At 41.0% G+C, this 16,987-nt stretch overlaps 1 protein-coding gene across 4 annotated transcripts in view; it reads right to left on the bottom strand.

Moving 5' to 3' along the window:
* LOC127813119 (O-fucosyltransferase 29-like) overlaps positions 1–16,987 on the bottom strand; it is a 49,201-nt gene that overhangs the window by 6,983 nt on the left and 25,231 nt on the right. For 2 of the 4 annotated variants that reach the window (XM_052353885.1, XM_052353887.1), the window contains exons 3-7: positions 10,713–10,783; positions 10,491–10,579; positions 10,148–10,337; positions 9,608–9,789; positions 2,517–2,619 (exon numbers count right to left, since the gene is read on the bottom strand). In XM_052353885.1, the coding sequence (XP_052209845.1) occupies positions 2,517–2,619; positions 9,608–9,789; positions 10,148–10,337; positions 10,491–10,579; positions 10,713–10,783 (635 nt within the window). Of the gene's footprint in view, positions 1–2,516; positions 2,620–9,607; positions 9,790–10,147; positions 10,338–10,490; positions 10,580–10,712; positions 10,790–16,987 lie in introns of all 4 variants that reach the window. The other 2 variants (XM_052353884.1, XM_052353886.1) reach the window with 1 other exon arrangement.

Below are 16,987 nucleotides of genomic sequence, written 5' to 3'. Positions count from 1 at the left end.
GAAGGGTATGCAAGTAGATAAATGGTACACCTACACTTATTCAAATTTTGGATACAAATCAATTCCTTATAAAGATGAACTTGATAGGATTAGAAGTATATCCATTCAAGTAGATATATATATATATGTATAAACATGGACTGATTTAAAAGATAATCTTAAACATAAACAATGGGGAAAAAAAAAAGACATAATGAAATAGATAATACACATATATTATGATAATGTTGTTGTATAGCCAAAATTTGGAAAGAAATAAATATTGAAGATAAAAGAAAAGATAAACCTTCTATAAAAGACTTGTCCCTATAGGAAAAGGATAATCATAACCCAATCATTGTAGAAATTGGATTAGCTCCTCTATGAAAGATTAAGAGAAGGGAAAAAGAGAATAATATATAACAAAAAGAAAAGGTAATAATCAATAGTTTAAAAATAAATAAATAACCAATTCCATGCTAAGGAAGGACTTGTAGAACCACATCTATATTAGAATATAGATTATGTCAAATCCCTGTTGTAATAGGTATGCATGCTTCAGTAAATAATTGTGGAAACATATATATATATAAATATATGTTGTACCAAATTCATGTAGGAATAGGTATACATGTTTTACTAGATAAATATAGAAATTAGGACATATCTTATTCAAAATTCATATAAGAAAAGGTTTTCCAAATCCAAGTAGGAATACACATTAGTAGATGGAGAGAATACGCATTAGTAGATGCAAAGCGCACACAAGGATGAGAGAAGAAAGATAGAGAGAGGAGAGAGGGATTAAAGCAAGGAGTCATTAGCAAGTTTTGGTCTAGCCTAGCTATTCAAAAGCTCGCATTCAAGGTCATTCCTTAAAGTGAGACAGTCAAGATAAGCAGACAATGTATATTGGGACAAATGGTTTTTATTTCCTCGTTATGCATGCAAATAACTACCTTATTGAAATTACAATGCTTGTGGAAAAAAAATCTTTTATTCCTCTATGCTAAATTATATGTGTTAAAATTGTAGAGCCTAGATAGTCGGGACAAGTCCTTTATTACTCCTGTTGTCTGCTTAATGGTAACTGATAATTGTTATGGATTTGATTGCAAAGTGCATTGGATTGTTTATTACAAATCAGTTTGTTAAATGTTGATGATTGATTTGTTATTAACGGAATTTTAAGTATAGTTGATTGATTTGTGAAATCATGCGTATCTTAAATGTTTTGGGAGAATCTTTGTTAGAATACTACAATGTTAAATGTTTTGGGAGAACCATTTTTAGAATACTACAAGTTAAAGACCACAAACGTTAGCCTTGGTGCACCTTGATGACCCAAGCTAGAAGGGGTAATGCTAACTGCGTGTGTTGGCCAACACGTGGATTTACTTTGGCACAAAAGTGACCAATGACTGTGATATGAACTTATTTTTCTTAGTGTACTCCCATGAAATTGAAAGTATTGGTCTCAATCAGATTTAAAAAGAAAATAGTTTATCGGAAAAGAAAGAATTTTCTTGGAAAAGAGTTTATTTGTCTTATTATCAAAAGCATTTTTTTGCATTTTCTTTATGAGAAAATATTTCTTGAATAAAAGCTCGTGCATATTGCTTGTTCCAATTCTCCACAATATATATGGTTTTGCTCACTGGGTTTTGACTCATTATAAACTCTTCCAAATTTTTTGGTAGCAGTCCAATTGTGGAACCTGTGAATAATTCAATTTGAAGGAAGAACAGTTCAGTTATCTCTATTAGTTTAGCTGTTCGTTTTGATATGCCCCACTTTGTTTTTATGGGCCTTAGTTTGATCTTAGTAGTTTCTTTTAATTGATTATTAGCAGTTTCGTCCAAGATTGTTTAGACAATTGTGCAGTTTTATTTTGGGGAATGGACTCTATTCCAATTCAGTTAAATGTTATTTGAATTTATTGTCATGACATGATATGTACAGAGGCTTGCTTACTCCTAATGGGCCTTTGGTTCATTAAGGGTTAGGCATTGGTCATGGGCCCCCAATGGGTCGTGACACTACATTGGGTGTTTAGCTCAGAGTAATTGAAATTAAAGAGTTGAAGGAAAAGAAAAGAATAAAACAACTAAGAATTAAGAAGTTGTTTATAAACTTATTTATTTGTACATTTAATTTATCTGGTAGATTAGACTGAAGAAACTAAAAGTCCATCCTCCAGTTACTTTAGCTTTAATTTTTGTTGATGAGTTCAAGTACAAAATTTTGATAGATTGGCTGGTCAATTGGATTTCCAGAGGTAAAGGTTCCCTTAAAAGGAAGGCATTAGTCTGCAAAAACTTGGTAAGTTCTAGGCACTAGAACGGGAAAAAGTTCAGTGTGAATAAAAGATATTGGAATAAAATTACTTCCCATTTCACCAATCTAGATAGGATTAACCCTATAGATCTTTCTATAACCTGAAAAAGTAAAGCAATAAAGGCAATCCAGTAAAAAGTACAGATTCCATATTAGAATAAGAAACAGAGATGGCAACTTAGTAAAGATAGCTATCTCACAGGTAAAGTTGACCATCTTTTCCTTATTTCACCAAGTTCGTATCTCTCTTTATCTCCCCCACCATAGTAGCATCCAGAAAATGCAAGCATATCAGGTTCAAACCTGTCACAAAACTAGTTTCAAAATACACTCACAGAATGGAGAAAATTGAAAGGGAAATTAGTGCATTGGGGTACTTGTGGAATGTGAGTGTAAAAAGCAGGATGGAGCACTTGGACAAGACAACACCGTGAAGAAGTGCACATGTACATACAGATGAAAACAAAAACTCATCCCAAAAATATAGTGGATGAAAATAAAAGAAAGGCAATCTTTATTCTTGCTATTGGAGATCTCCAATCAAGATAAACTAGAAATTATCATGACTTAACAACAACCAGAAGGATTGCATCAAAATTTGGAAGAATGATGGAATAGAAAGCTTCTCTACTTCAAATGCTGTAACTGTCCAGATATCGCATTCTGTAGTTGCTTTTTTGTGTTGTTTTATTCTGATTTTTCTGTTCACGCACAATGCTGCATCCTGTGTTTCTGTATTGCTTCAGTTTTTTTTGTCTTTTTTGTGCTCTTTTTCAATTGTTCTCTTAGATTTTTTTTCTGTTTCTTTTTAATTTCAACTAACTCATATATAAGTAATAAATTTAAAAACAATTTCTTTTTTTTCTGTTTCTTTTTATTTTTTTCTTTATATATTCTCTTTTAGTTTTAGATTGAAAATAATGCTATATTATGTATTTTATACATATTTTAATATATATGTGCCTCACGTGCATGTCAGAACTCAATTCTAACAACGAAATTCTCTTGCAATTCAGTGGGAATGGTGCGGGAATTGAGGGTTCGAATGAGAGAATTAGAAGAATGAAGGGAGAGAATTAAGAGAGAGAGAGAGAGATTGAGAGAAATTTGGAGGGAAAACAGAATCGATACTTTTCCATTCATACCCCATTCTGGTTGCGGGGCTTGGTTTATATACTGAGCCTTGGCGCCAAATTTGAATTACAATCACCATTTGAATTATTCTTCAAACTACCTTTGATCTTATTACAATAATACCATTCTTCTAACTACCTCCTGACTTTATTACAAGAATAACCTCCTAAACTCTCGCCTTAATATTCCCAACTACGGGACTATGACAATTGCCCCCCCTGCTTGAATGCTACTTGTCCTCGAGTAAGTCAAAGTAGCCCGGCTGCCCGGGGAAACTGTTGTAGGAAATCCAGCAAGTACTCCCATGTATTGTTCTTCGGATGGAGGTTGGACCATCGCACCAACACCTGTGTGATCAGTGCCTTTTGTTTGTAGATAACTCTTCTCCCAACAATAGCTTTAGGCTCTGCCTCCTGTTGGCTATTCTAGGCTGCTGGAGGCAGGATGTGACTCACCGGGTTGTTGCTAGGGGAAGGTTTAAGGAGTGACACATAGAACATGGAATGGATAGAGGACTCCTTTGGGAGCTGTAACCTATAGGCAGCCTTTCTCACTTGTTCAATCACTTCATAGGGACCATAGAACTTTGGGCTGAGCTTGTTTACCTTGTGGCGCGATATGGTTTTCAGCTGTGCTTACCTCAACTTCAAGTACACCTTGTCCCCAACAGAAAAAACCCTCTCACTCCTCTGCTTATCAGCGAATTGTTTCATCCGATTCTATGCACTGGCTAACTCCTTTAGAGTTTGCATCATCTGCTGCCTTTGGGCCAAGTAGTCATCCACTGTGGCCACTAAGTTATGGCCCCTACCCAGTGGTAAAATAGGTGGTTGGTACCCAAAGAGTGCTTCAAATGGTGTCATTTTTAGGGAGGAATGATAATTGGTGCTGTGCCACCATTGTGCTAGAAGGAGCCATTTATACCACCCAGTCAGGTACATTAAGCACACACCTAAGATAGGTTTCTAAGCATTGGTTTACTCGCTCCGTTTGCCCATCAATCTCCGAGTGATAGGAGGAAGACATGTGCAAATGGATTCCTAGGGACTTCATGAGCTCCTTCCATAGCAAGCTTGTGAAAACCTTATCTCACTATGAAACAATCACCTAGGGCAGCCCATATAGCTTACCCACCTGATCTAGAAACACTCTAGCCATTTCTTATGCAGCAAATGGGTGAGTTAGGCTCAAGAAATGAGCGTACTTTGTAAATCTATCAACCACAACTAACACACAATCTTTATCCTTTGACTTTGGCAATCCTTCCACAAAGTCCATCCTGATGTCGGTCCACACTTGGTCTAGTATAGGGGTAAGGATTGTAGCAACCCGAGAGGGTGGATGTTTTCATTTTTGCATCTGCTGCAAATATCACATGCCTTCACATACTCTTTCATTGCCTTCTTCAGCCCCAGCCAATAGAACAATTGTTTCTCTATTATAGGTATTTAGCTCCCTTGAATGCCCACCCACGGGAGAGTCATGTAAAGTCTTCAGCACTCTTCTCTTGAGGGATTCTTCCTCCCCAATCACCAATCCTTCTTTGAATCTTATCAACCCATTTTTATGAGTGAAGCTCGGTCTACTATCAGGGTCAATAGTGAGCTGCTCCATCAGCGTTTTAGTCCACTCCCCTTGACTATAACTAGAAGTTGCTTCCGAAACCAATCAAGTGTTAAGGCAGTAATAGCAGTTGTTCCCCCATCCTCCAAACACCTAGACAAAGCATTTGCAGCCTTATTCTCATACCCCTTCCAGTATTGAATTACATAATCCAACCCCATTAACATTGACATACCCTTTCTCTAGAGGTGGGTATGGAGTTTTTGTTGCAACAAAAATTTGAGGCTCTCATGATATGTTCTTATTACGAATCAGCCCTCTTCTAGGTAATGCCTCCACTTCTCCACTACTATTAGAATAGCTAGGAGTTCCTTGTCATATACACTTAGACCCAAATGTTTAGGGGCTAAGGCCTAACTGATGAAAGCTAAGGGTCTGTCCCCCTACATCAACACTGCTCCCACTCCAAAATCACTTGCATCTGTCTCCAATACAAACGGCTGACTAAAGTCAAGGAGACCTAACGTGGGTACCTCATTCATAGCTATTTTCAACTTTCCAAAGGCTTCTTCAGCTTTATCATTCCAATGAAATCCATCTTTCTTTAGCAATTCAAATGAAAGAGGAATGTAACATTTCTTTAACCATTCATTCAATCTCCGCTTTTTGTTTTGGGGGATATCTATAAGATCGAAGGTTGACTGGCTCAACATTGGGTTTCAAATTAATGGTGTGATCTATAGGTCTCGAGGCTGGTAGAGCCTTAGGTTCCTCAAACAAGTCCCCAAACTCGTCTAAGAGTAAATTAAGAGAGTCTATTTTAGTTATCTCCCAAGAAATATGAGCTGCATCCATGGAATGAAGCAAAAACGGCTCCCTTCTTTCTGTGTCTCCTTCCAATTCCCAAGCATGTATGGAGAAAAGTTGTGCCACCTGCGTCCATTTGGTCTTGAGCAGCTTATGCAACCTCTTGCCTATAACAATCTTACAGGTCCCTGTCTCCATATTACCCGTAAGAGTCATTTTCTTTCCCCCCTTCTCGAATGTAACTTCCATCTTATTAAAATCAAAAAAGATGGGACTGACCTCCCTCATCCAATCAACGCCTAAGACCATGTCACAACCTCCCAATTTGAGAAGGCATAAGTCAACCTCAAATTCTTCCCCCTACATCTGCCAACAAAAGCCCACACACGCTGATTTGCACAACACCTTCTGCCCATTAGCCATGGTAACCGATAGGGGATGGGTCCCTATGAGGCTGCACTTCAGCTTCTTTGTCGTTCCCTCATCTAGGAAGCTAGGGGTGCTTTTGCTGTCAATGAGGATCATCAAACTATTTCCCCTTGCTTTGCCTTCCACCTTAATGATCTTATTGATGGTCACTCCCCTTAGAGCATGTAGGGAGATTTCCACCTTCTCCTCTCCTCCTTCTTCCCCTTAACTGCCTTCCTCCTCAACGTCTTCTTCAGTGCCTTCCAATAGCAGTAACTGTCGTTTACATTGATGGTCGGGTGCATGCTTATCTCCGCATCGAAAGCAAAGTTCGGCCAACCTCCTCTGTTCTCTCAAATTTCCCACAAATGATTAGGAAGGCGCTAGAAGAGCCAACCCCTTACTGCTCTATCCCCATGTGCCTCCCTCCTTAGTCCCTCCACGGTTGTTTTGTTGTTGGGGCACCATCTGCCACCCCTTGTTCACCCCCTTCTACTTCTTGGCCAACGCTTCCACCGTCATTTCCTGCAACCTGGCACACTTTGTGGCCTGTTGGATTATCGTTGGCCGGAACATCTTAACGATGGGACGAATCTCTTTGTTCAAGCCACTGATGAAGCTTGACACAAAGTACCCATCGATGAGAGTGGGGTTTGAGATCAACATGAGGCCTTCAACTCCTCAAACCTCTGCTAATAAGCTTGCACCATTCCCCTTTGCCGAAGCTTATTAAATTCCTCCACAACGTCCATCATCCCCTTCTCCCTGAATCTTCCACACAAACCTTCCACGAATTCCTCCCGCATGCATTCCTCCCTAACACCCCTCCAACTCTGGTACCATGCACTGCTCACGTCGTTCATGTAGGTCGTTGCCAATGACACCCTCTACTGTTCAACCACATTGTAAAGGCTGAACACCCTCTCGCAACGCCGCACCAACCACCTAGGATTATGGCCCTCGAATAGAGAGATCTCCATCTTAGGCATCAACGAACCGATCGAATTCAATTCGGTTGCAATACCTTGTCTCCTTACCCCTACATTCTCCTCCATCACTGGCTGCTCCGTTGCCAAATCCGTCAATCCCCTCTGATCTAAGATTTCCTCCCTGGCTATTGAGAATTGGTTCAGATCGTTCCCGATGAGGGAACTCAAGTGAGATTCTTACCTGAGTTTGGTGCAAGAGCAGTGTTCTAAAAGGCGGCCTAGGCGCCGACAACGCGCTAGGTGGCCCCTAGCCGCCGCGATTTCCTTCAAATCGCCACCTTAGGTGTTGGGCCTGATTAATCAGGCCCGGGCAATGAACAAGGCGATGCCTCCCAGACGTGTTTTTTGTGCCCGATTTTCCCCTCCCTTTTATATCCTCTCCTCTCGTGACCGTGGTTTGGGCTCATCAGTCGCTCAACTCCATCTCCATCCCAGATCAAATGGATGGATCTAACATCCGACAATCGAATCTGAGCGACGATGATGGAACAACTAGATCTGGCGGTGCTACAGGAAGGAGACAAAGATGGAACAGCGGCGAAGCAATGGCGACGATGGCCAATTGGCATGGGTCGGCTTGGGTTGTGGTCGCACTGTAATGAACTGGACAATGGTAGTGATCACCCTGCTACTACTAGGCTCTGATGAGAGCCGAGGATTTGCCAATAACTTTATATATATATTATATATATATGCATAATAATATACATTTAATATCTATTTGTAACTTTATATATATAAATAGAGATAGATTTATATATATAGCCTATATATATATATGTGATTTGTTTATATATATATGAACATATATGTATGCATGTGTATTTGAGATAATATAAATTTTATTTAAATAATTTTTTTATGCCCCACCTAGGCAGCCTATGCGCTAGGCCCCAACCTGGCGCCCGACTAGCGCCTTTTAGAACACTATGCGAGAGCATCAACATGAACTGATGCATTTGATCCCTGAGAGCCTGACTCTGCTCTCTCATTTGATCCTCCAATCGAGTGGCATGTGCTCTACTCTCCTCACACCACACACTTACCACCCCATCAATCCTCCGTTCTATTGAATTCTCAAACATCTCCATGCAATTCTGCATCTTGGACACCATGGACATCACTTGCTGGAGCTGCGCCTCCATATGCTTCATCATCGTCCCATCAACCATGGCCTGATCCAATTGCCCAAAAACTACTTTGATACCAAATTGTCAGAACTCAATTCTGACAAGAAAATTCTGTCGCAATTCAATGGGAATTGGGATTTCGAATGAGAGAATTAGAAGAATGAAGGGAGAGAACTAAGAGAGAGAGAGATTTGGAGGGAAAACAAAATCAATACTTTTCCATTCATAACCCATTCTAATCGCGAGACCTGGTTTATATACTGAGCCTTGGTGCCACATTTGATTTACAATCACCATTTGAATTATTCTTCTAACTACCTTTTGATCTTATTACAATAATACCATTCTTCCAACTACCTCCTAACTTTATTACAAGAATACCCTCCTAAACTCTCGCCTTAATATTCCCACCTATGGGACCATGACAATGCATGAAGCTTGTGCTTCACCTTTTGCCTTCGACAACTATGGGTATGGACTTGTATTTGATCTCATGAATAAAGAAAGGCATCACTCAGCATTTAAAAATCATTTCAGAGGTCTTGGAAGCAGTGGACTGAGACCAGAGACATCCATTACCTTTCAATAAAGTGTTCTGTCAAATCCTCTCAAGCTTGTGAACTTGAGCTTCTACCACTATGCCAAGTACATGCCTCCCTCCAGCTTGGCATAAACCAAGCTGTATAGTAAACAAACAACTAAATTCCACTCATAATCAAGCATACAGAGAAACTTTTCTAAAGTGATCGCATTGATTTCCCCATAGATACAAGTACCTAGTTAACATGCATCTATCTTAGATGCCAAACCCCTTTAAGCATCTGACATCTTATACCAAACAACCAATGTTTCACAAGGAAAAATCAAAACTTACAATCTCTGATAAAAATACAATAACTACCACTGCCATTTCAACCAAGTATATTAAGTTACTAGTGTTTGTCATGGTCTGCTTGATTAAGTCATAAGAACTTTTCAAATGCATGCAACATTTCATAGATTTAACATGTAACAAAAAGATCTCTACCTTCAACCAAGTAATGAAAACACTGTATTATAGGTTATCAAGTTGGCACGAGTATATGTGACTGGTCCAAGACACGAAAACAGAGTATAACCTACAAAGAGGCTGGATTTCAGATGTTAAAAAAAAAGAAAAAAGAAGATACAGAATGCAATATGAAATACATTTCCTTACTTGGAAGGCCTCTAGATGAAAATATTAGTTCAATTTCCAAGATCTCAAATAGTATGACAAACCTCAAGTGAACGGCCATGAAACGATCTGTCATCTTCCTCATTCTTGACACAAGCTTCTGACCAAGTCCTCGTATGGGCTTTGTAAATCTTAAAGCATGATAATTGACTCGACATCGCAGCTTCTGCAGGTCTTCATCAAGATTATTAGCAAGTCTGTAATCAAACTTTGTCAACTGCAGAACCTGCAAAATCTTTGAGTTTGAGTAACTTTCACTAATCAAGGAAAAAGACAAAAGTATATTTCAGATGGACAACAAAATTAACAGGTATTCCATGTGAAGAGTACAGATATAAAATGAAAGCTGAACTAGCAGTTAAAGAGAAATACTCCAAACAAGAAGGCAACAAGAAAAGGAAGCCAAGCAGTAAAACAGAAAGCTTAATGAATTAGTTAGTACACATGACAAATGTAAATATGTATATGGAATGTGTATACCTACATGTGGAAACTGGCATAAAGAGAGTAAAGGAACTACTTCTGCTTCATTAAGTAAATAAGAAAATAGTAACTACAATAGCAACTAGCATAGGCTTTCTTACAGGCCTCCTCAACAGTATTGGCAGTACATGATCCAGATAATACTCAGGTTCTGATTTCCTTGGAACACGCATGGTATACGGAGGCTTTTCCATGGATCTCATGACTCTATCTGGGACTCTTTTAACAATGGTCACGTCCTTTGAAAGGGTTGAGATGAACCAATTAACATCAAAAATGTTGGAGAAGTCACTGCACATCAAATAATGTATCTTCATTGAGAACATAATGGTAAAGTTAATGCACCTGCTTGGATCAAAAACAAATCTATATGAAGTATTTTTATTTATTTTCTTTCTCATTGGGCAACCGTACAGCTTATGTGCAAGTTGAACCTCAACTTACCTATCATCCTTCCAGAATGAATGATGATCCAACTCAGGCACAACTAAAGTAGCATTTAGAATCCGTGCAACAACTACAGCATCAGTAATCTGAGTGCAGGAAAAGGATTGAATTATAGCTTATGAAATGCACAAGTAAATGGAAACCATTAATGGTATCTTCCCCACAAGAGATACTAAAAAAGAACATGTGTAGTAAAGGGCAAGGAATGTTTATACTTACTCCTGTTCTCTGTTGGTTCAGTCCTCCACTTGTTGCAATAAGTAGATAGCCATTTGAAAATTGCTCAGGTACTGCAGCTGTGTTTCAAATTAGAAAACATTGGATTTTTATTTTTTCTTTTTGCGGGACTAACTTGCCGAAACTGAAAACAGGAAGCACCCAAGAATTAAGATATAGGCAGCTCCAAATATCTGGAAGCCCAACAAAGAATCCGCCTGCAGGGCGGGGGGGGCTGTGGGTGTGTTGTTGTAGGTTCAGGTAAATTGCAGCAACCAGAAATTATTCTGCAAAGCCTAAAACATTCCATCTGCATCTAGTTCAGGGTAAATTGCAGCAACCAGATATTATTCTGGAAAGCCTAAAAAATTCCATCTGTGTCAGTACGAGATAATCGGCAATAGGCAATAACATATCAAGCTTTGATCCCACTGTGTGCATTGTCCCATCTCCATCACAAGGTAAGCCATTCTATAGACTTACCTTAGTGTAGCTTAGCATGGTAGTAACCCGCCCACGTCTCATGGACTGACATAAGTCACAAGGCCCAAGGATTGTAAGAAGTGTGAAGAGTCCTTAATGAGTAAGACTTGCCCTTTATTTCATCTGTGCAGCACCTTCACCTTAGAAGTGTATTTCTTTTCATTTTTAGTTCTTTAGGGTCAATAGTTGATGTGATAAAGTCGACTCTTCTTCCTTAGCCTCTCAATCGAGGATAGTTGACCACCCCATTTCAACATTCAATCCTTCAAACGGTACCATGACAGCCTCCAGCTAACCTTTTTTGGTTTATGTTTTCCTACAATCAATTTAACAGTTGACCACTCAACTAGTCTTCTCATGCCTACCTTGCATGCACTTGGTTTTAGTCCACAATAAAGCTTCATGAGATTTAAGATGGAGCAACTCTATGGATAATAAGAACACTTTGTCTTTATTTGATATCATATGATCAAGTTGAAATATCAACGTTTAAGCTTCTACATAAAGTGGTATCCTTCAAAGCATACATAATATTGTGCATATCTGCTTCCCTAATCTACCTCTAGGCAAGTCATTATTCTGATCTCTTACATGGTCTGGAATTTAAAAATCCCGTTGCATGAGAACAAATCTCACTAAGGCACAACATGGCAACAAAATAACACATAATGCTCATTATCACACATTTCATGAAGGCAGCCCCTGACCTTGACATTTTCTCATTCATAAGGTGCACCACCTTCTAAGTTCAAGCCCCCTTTATCCCTTCAAATCATTCGCATGGCCCAAGGACACACACAAGCTCATTATTGGGCAAACATTCTCTACCATTGCAGAAGGCTCACCACAACACATTCATGGCATTGAACCCTCATTGCCAATTACCAATCTACCGTGGTATCTTATCAGCCCATTAGACAGCGTAAAGCTCTGCCTACTCAAGGGATCAATGATAAGTTGCTCCAACAGCTCTTTAGTCCGCTCATCCTTCTCATAGCTTGCTGTCACTTCGTGATACCAATCAGAAACAATTGATGTGATGGCTACCGATGTTCCTTCCTCAAAACAGTGGGACAGTGCATCCGCAGCAACATACTGCTTCCCCTTTCTAATGTAGTCCAGCCCCCCAAGTTTGGTCATACCCTTCTTCTATAGGTGTGTGTGTGCAGTTTCTGTTGCAATAGGAACCTAAGAGATTAGACTCTCTTAACTTACTATTTATAATAAGCATTACGGACCTTAATTTACAGGCTTAACCTATGGCTAATTACAAGGTCTAATAATTACAAACACACATAAAATATGTACAATTATACTAATAATTCTAATACTTCCCCTTAAACTGGAGCATAGATATCATATGCACCAAACTTGTTACAAATATATTCTACTCAAGACCTTTTAGAGACTTGGTGAAAACTCATGCAAGTTGATCATTGGAGTTAACGAACTCTGTAACAATAACACCTTCAACCAACTTCTCTCTAACAAAATGACGGTCAATTTCAATATGCTTGGTTCATTCATGGAACATTAGATTGGAAGCAATGTGCAAGGTGTCACGGCTATGGTCCATTCTGCATTTTTTATTCTGTTTGTTTTGCTGTATTTCCATTATTGCATTTCATTTCTGTTTGTTTTGCTGTATTTCCTCTATTGCATTTATATTTCTGTTAATAGTCATATTCTAGCTACTAGCTAACAAATTTTGTTAGCTATAGGAGGCCACGTGTAAAAGCCCTAGGAAAAGACAAAACATTCTGTTGCAACTGCTGGGGAGGGAAGAATCCGCTGCATTTATTTCCTCCCGGTGCGCCTATATGTACTATTCCCATTTCACGGGAGAAGGCTAAGAAAAGATTGAATACAAAAATTACTCTGTTTCTCTCTATCTCTCCCTCGCATTTTCCAATTCTCTCTAACCTTCTGATCTTTCTACCTTCTTACTCAACTCCCTACTTCATTTCTCTTCTAAACCACCGAACCCTGGTTAGTTCATTGTCACTGTGATTTAGGATCGTGACAATTTGGTATCAGACTCGATTCTGGCCGAAACTGGTAGAAACTTATGGCGGACGGTACCCGCATGAAGAATATGGAATCACAGTTGCAGCAAGCCAACTCGTCCATGACCGAGGTCCAGAGACGCGTCGACCAGCTGGAGCTGGGAAATGGTCGCAACCATGAGGCGATCATAGCAATGGACCGCAAGCTGGAAGGAGCGATAGACGGCCTGGAGAGAAGGCTGGATGGAACGCTAGTCCAGATGTGAGAAGAAATGGCACAGATGCGAGAGGAACTCGGAACGCAACTACAGCAATTCATGCTGATGTTCACTCGCCAAAATTCGGTGAGCATGGCCTCGGAATTCCCTCCTAGAGGTAGAACCGAACCCCTCTTAAGAAACGATGGAACAGTGCACCGACCAGAGACTCCCAAGGTAGGAGGGGAACAGGACGACGAGGGGGGGACGATGCTGCACAGGGGTCGCACGGAGCAGGCACCTCGACAACAGCCGGGATTTCCCTTACCCAGAATGGAGATACCCATATTTGAAGGGGATAACCCGCGTTGGTGGGTGAGAAAATGTGAGAGAATGTTCGAATGGTATGACATTCCGCAAGGTAGAAGGGTGACCTTAGCTGCCGCTTACTTTAATGATGTAGTAGATGCATGGTATCAGGGGTGGATTAGTGTAAGGCACCATCCGACATGGGCTGAATTCATTGAGAAATTATGTGAGAGATTCGGGGAAAGAAGTTTGTCTGATATTGTGGAAGAATTCAACAAACTCAGACAGGTTGGGGAGTTAAACGCTTATTTGAAAAGGTTTGAGGAGCTTCGATCTATTATAAGCAGCCATGACCCACATCTCTCAGAGGCCTACTTTGTGTCCAGTTTCTTGAGTGGACTAAATGAGGACCTCCGGCATATGGTCAAAATGATCAAACCCCGAACAGTGGAGTAAGCAGTGGAGTGCGCGAGGCTGCAGGAGATGGTGGTGGATGCCTTGATGAAGAAGCAGAGGCAGCAGAGTAAGGCCATGGCGGCAGGGACCTCTCATCAGGGAGGCAAAGGATATAACAGAGAGTGGGCGGCTAGTAATCTGGGAGCTAAACCGCCGGGTATACCCCAGGCCATGGGGAGGTTTAACGAACAAAGGAGGCCACCAGGTTTGTGTTTCAAGTGCGGGGATAAGTACTTCCCAGGGCACCAATGTAGGAGACAAATTCTCCTACTGGAAGGAGATCCAGGAGAGACAATGGAAGACGTAGAAGATGTGACAGAGAGTGAAGAGTTGGGAGAGGAAGACAATGGAGAAATATCACTCCATGCGTTAAAAGGAGTAACCAACAACAAGATAATTAAAGTCGAGGGAAGGGTGAAGGATAAGAATCTGATGATCTTGATAGATAGTGGAAGCACCCATAGCTTCCTTGATGAGGGTATCGCAAGGAGATTGAGAAGCCCGCTCTCGGATACTCCACCCCTTAGTGTGACAGTGGCTAATGGGGGTAGAGTGATTAGCAGCTCGGCTTGTCCAAGGTTCATTTGGGAAATGCAAGGGGAGGAGTTCGAAGCTAGCCTCAAACTTCTGCAACTGGGGGGCTGTGATGTGGTTTTAGGGGTTGACTGGATGAAGGAAGTCAGCCCCATCAGTTTCGACTTTAACCGTATGGAAGTATCTTTTGAAAAAGGAGGGAAAAAGATGACACTCAAGGGAGGGCGCGAAACTGGAGCTTGCAAGATGATGACAGGAAGGAGCCTACAGCGAATCCTTCGACACAACTGGGGCAAACTGACTCAGCTGTTTTCAATTGTAGCGGTGGAGGAGGGGCAGGAGACAATGGGGACCGGGGAGCTCACCTTATCCATCAGCAACCAGCAAGGAGGAGTTGGCCAGGTACACTCTAGCCACCTTATTAATGAACTGTTGGTAGAATTTGGGGACTTATTTGCTGAGCCTAATTCCTTACCACCCAACCGAGACCTAGACCACTCCATACACCTCAAATCAGACTCCGAACCAGTCAATATCAGGGCTTACCGGTATTCACCCATCCAGAAAACAGAGATCGAAAGGATGGTAAAAGAAATGTTAAACCAATCCTTTATAAGGCCTAGCCACAGCCCCTTTGCCTCACCGGTCCTTCTAGTCAAGAAGGACGGCACTTGGTGTTTTTGTGTAGACTACCGACAATTGAATGCCCTCACCATAAAAGACAAGTTTCCCATACCCTTGATAGAAGACTTAATGGATGAACTACATACTGCTACCATTTTCTCCAAGCTCGACCTTAGATCGGGCTATCACCAAATCAAAATGAAAGCCGAGGATATCCACAAAACCACCTTCAGAACTCACCATGGACATTTTGAATTTCGGGTGATGCCTTTTGGGCTCACCAATGCACCAGTTACCTTTCAATCCCTCATGAACCGAATATTTGAACCTTATTTAAGAAAATTTGTATTAGTTTTCTTTGATGACATTCTCGTTTACAGCCCAAACCTCGAACAGCACCTATCCCATCTTAGAACTACCCTGGAAGTCCTCAAATCCAACCAACTTTTCATAAAAAGGACTAAGTGTTGCTTCGGCCAAGATCAGGTGGAATACTTGGGCCATATAATATCAAGGGAGGGAGTGAGGACAGACCCGAAGAAGGTGGAGGCCATGATCAGCTAGCCCAAACCCACAAACTTGAAAGCTCTAAGAGGGTTCCTCGGCCTCACGAGATATTATAGACGGTTTGTTAAAGGGTATGGCATCATCAGCAACCCCCTAACTGAGTTGCTAAAGAAGGGGAATTTCAAATGGGGAGAGGAGGCTGAAGCAGCCTTCGAGAAGCTTAAGGAGGCGGTTAGCTCAGTGCCGGCTTTAGGGTTACCAGATTTTAAGGAACCCTTTGTATTGGAGACAGATGCTTGTGGAGTTGGTGTAGGGGCAGTCCTAATGCAGAAGGGTAGGCCTCTAGCATTCTTAAGCCAGGCCTTGAGCGCCAGGCACTTGGGATTGAGCATATATGAGAAGGAATTCCTAGCAGGCTTGATGGCAGTTGAGAAGTGGAGACATTACTTAGAAGGGGGTAGATTCATCATCAAAACAAATCATGAGAGCCTAAAATTTTTATTACAGCAGAAGCTACAAACCCAACTACAAAGAGAGGCATGGCCAAGCTGATGGGGCTCGACTATTCCATACAGTTCAGGCGAGGTAAGGAAAATATAGCGACAGATGCACTATCAAGGCGTCAAGAGAAAGGCAGCTTGGCAACTATTACTACAATAATCCCCAAATGGTTTCAAGAGGTGGTTGACAGCTATGCCGACGATGAGCGGATTGGGGAGCTCATGGAGAGGTTGGCAATGGAACCTAATGGGGCTAGAAACTACACTCTACAGGACGGGATGTTGAGGTTTAAAGGCAGGCTGGTCATAGGGAGCAAGGGAAACCTTAAGCAAAAGATTTTACAGTCATTGCATGACTCTCCCGTGGGGGGGGCATTCGGGGATCCAAAACACCTACCTCCGAGTTAGGCAGTTGTTTTATTGGCCTAATATGAAGGCGGACGTTAAAAACTTTGTGATGGCATGCGATATATGCAAGAGGAGTAAACTGGAGAACGTGGCCTACCCGGGCCTCTTACAACCTCTACCAATGCCGAGTTGGGCTTGGGTTAGTGTCTTCATGGATTTCATCGAGGGGCTACCTAAATCAGAAGGGAAGGATAGTATTTTGGTTGTAGTGGATCGGTTCACGAAGTTCGCACAGTTTATAGGGTTGGCCCACC

This window comes from Diospyros lotus, chromosome 11 (genome assembly GCF_014633365.1).
Source record: "Diospyros lotus cultivar Yz01 chromosome 11, ASM1463336v1, whole genome shotgun sequence".
Lineage (NCBI taxonomy): Eukaryota > Viridiplantae > Streptophyta > Magnoliopsida > Ericales > Ebenaceae > Diospyros > Diospyros lotus.
The sequence above is the reverse complement of the archived record's forward strand: the minus strand, read 5'-3'. Positions and strand labels throughout refer to the sequence as shown.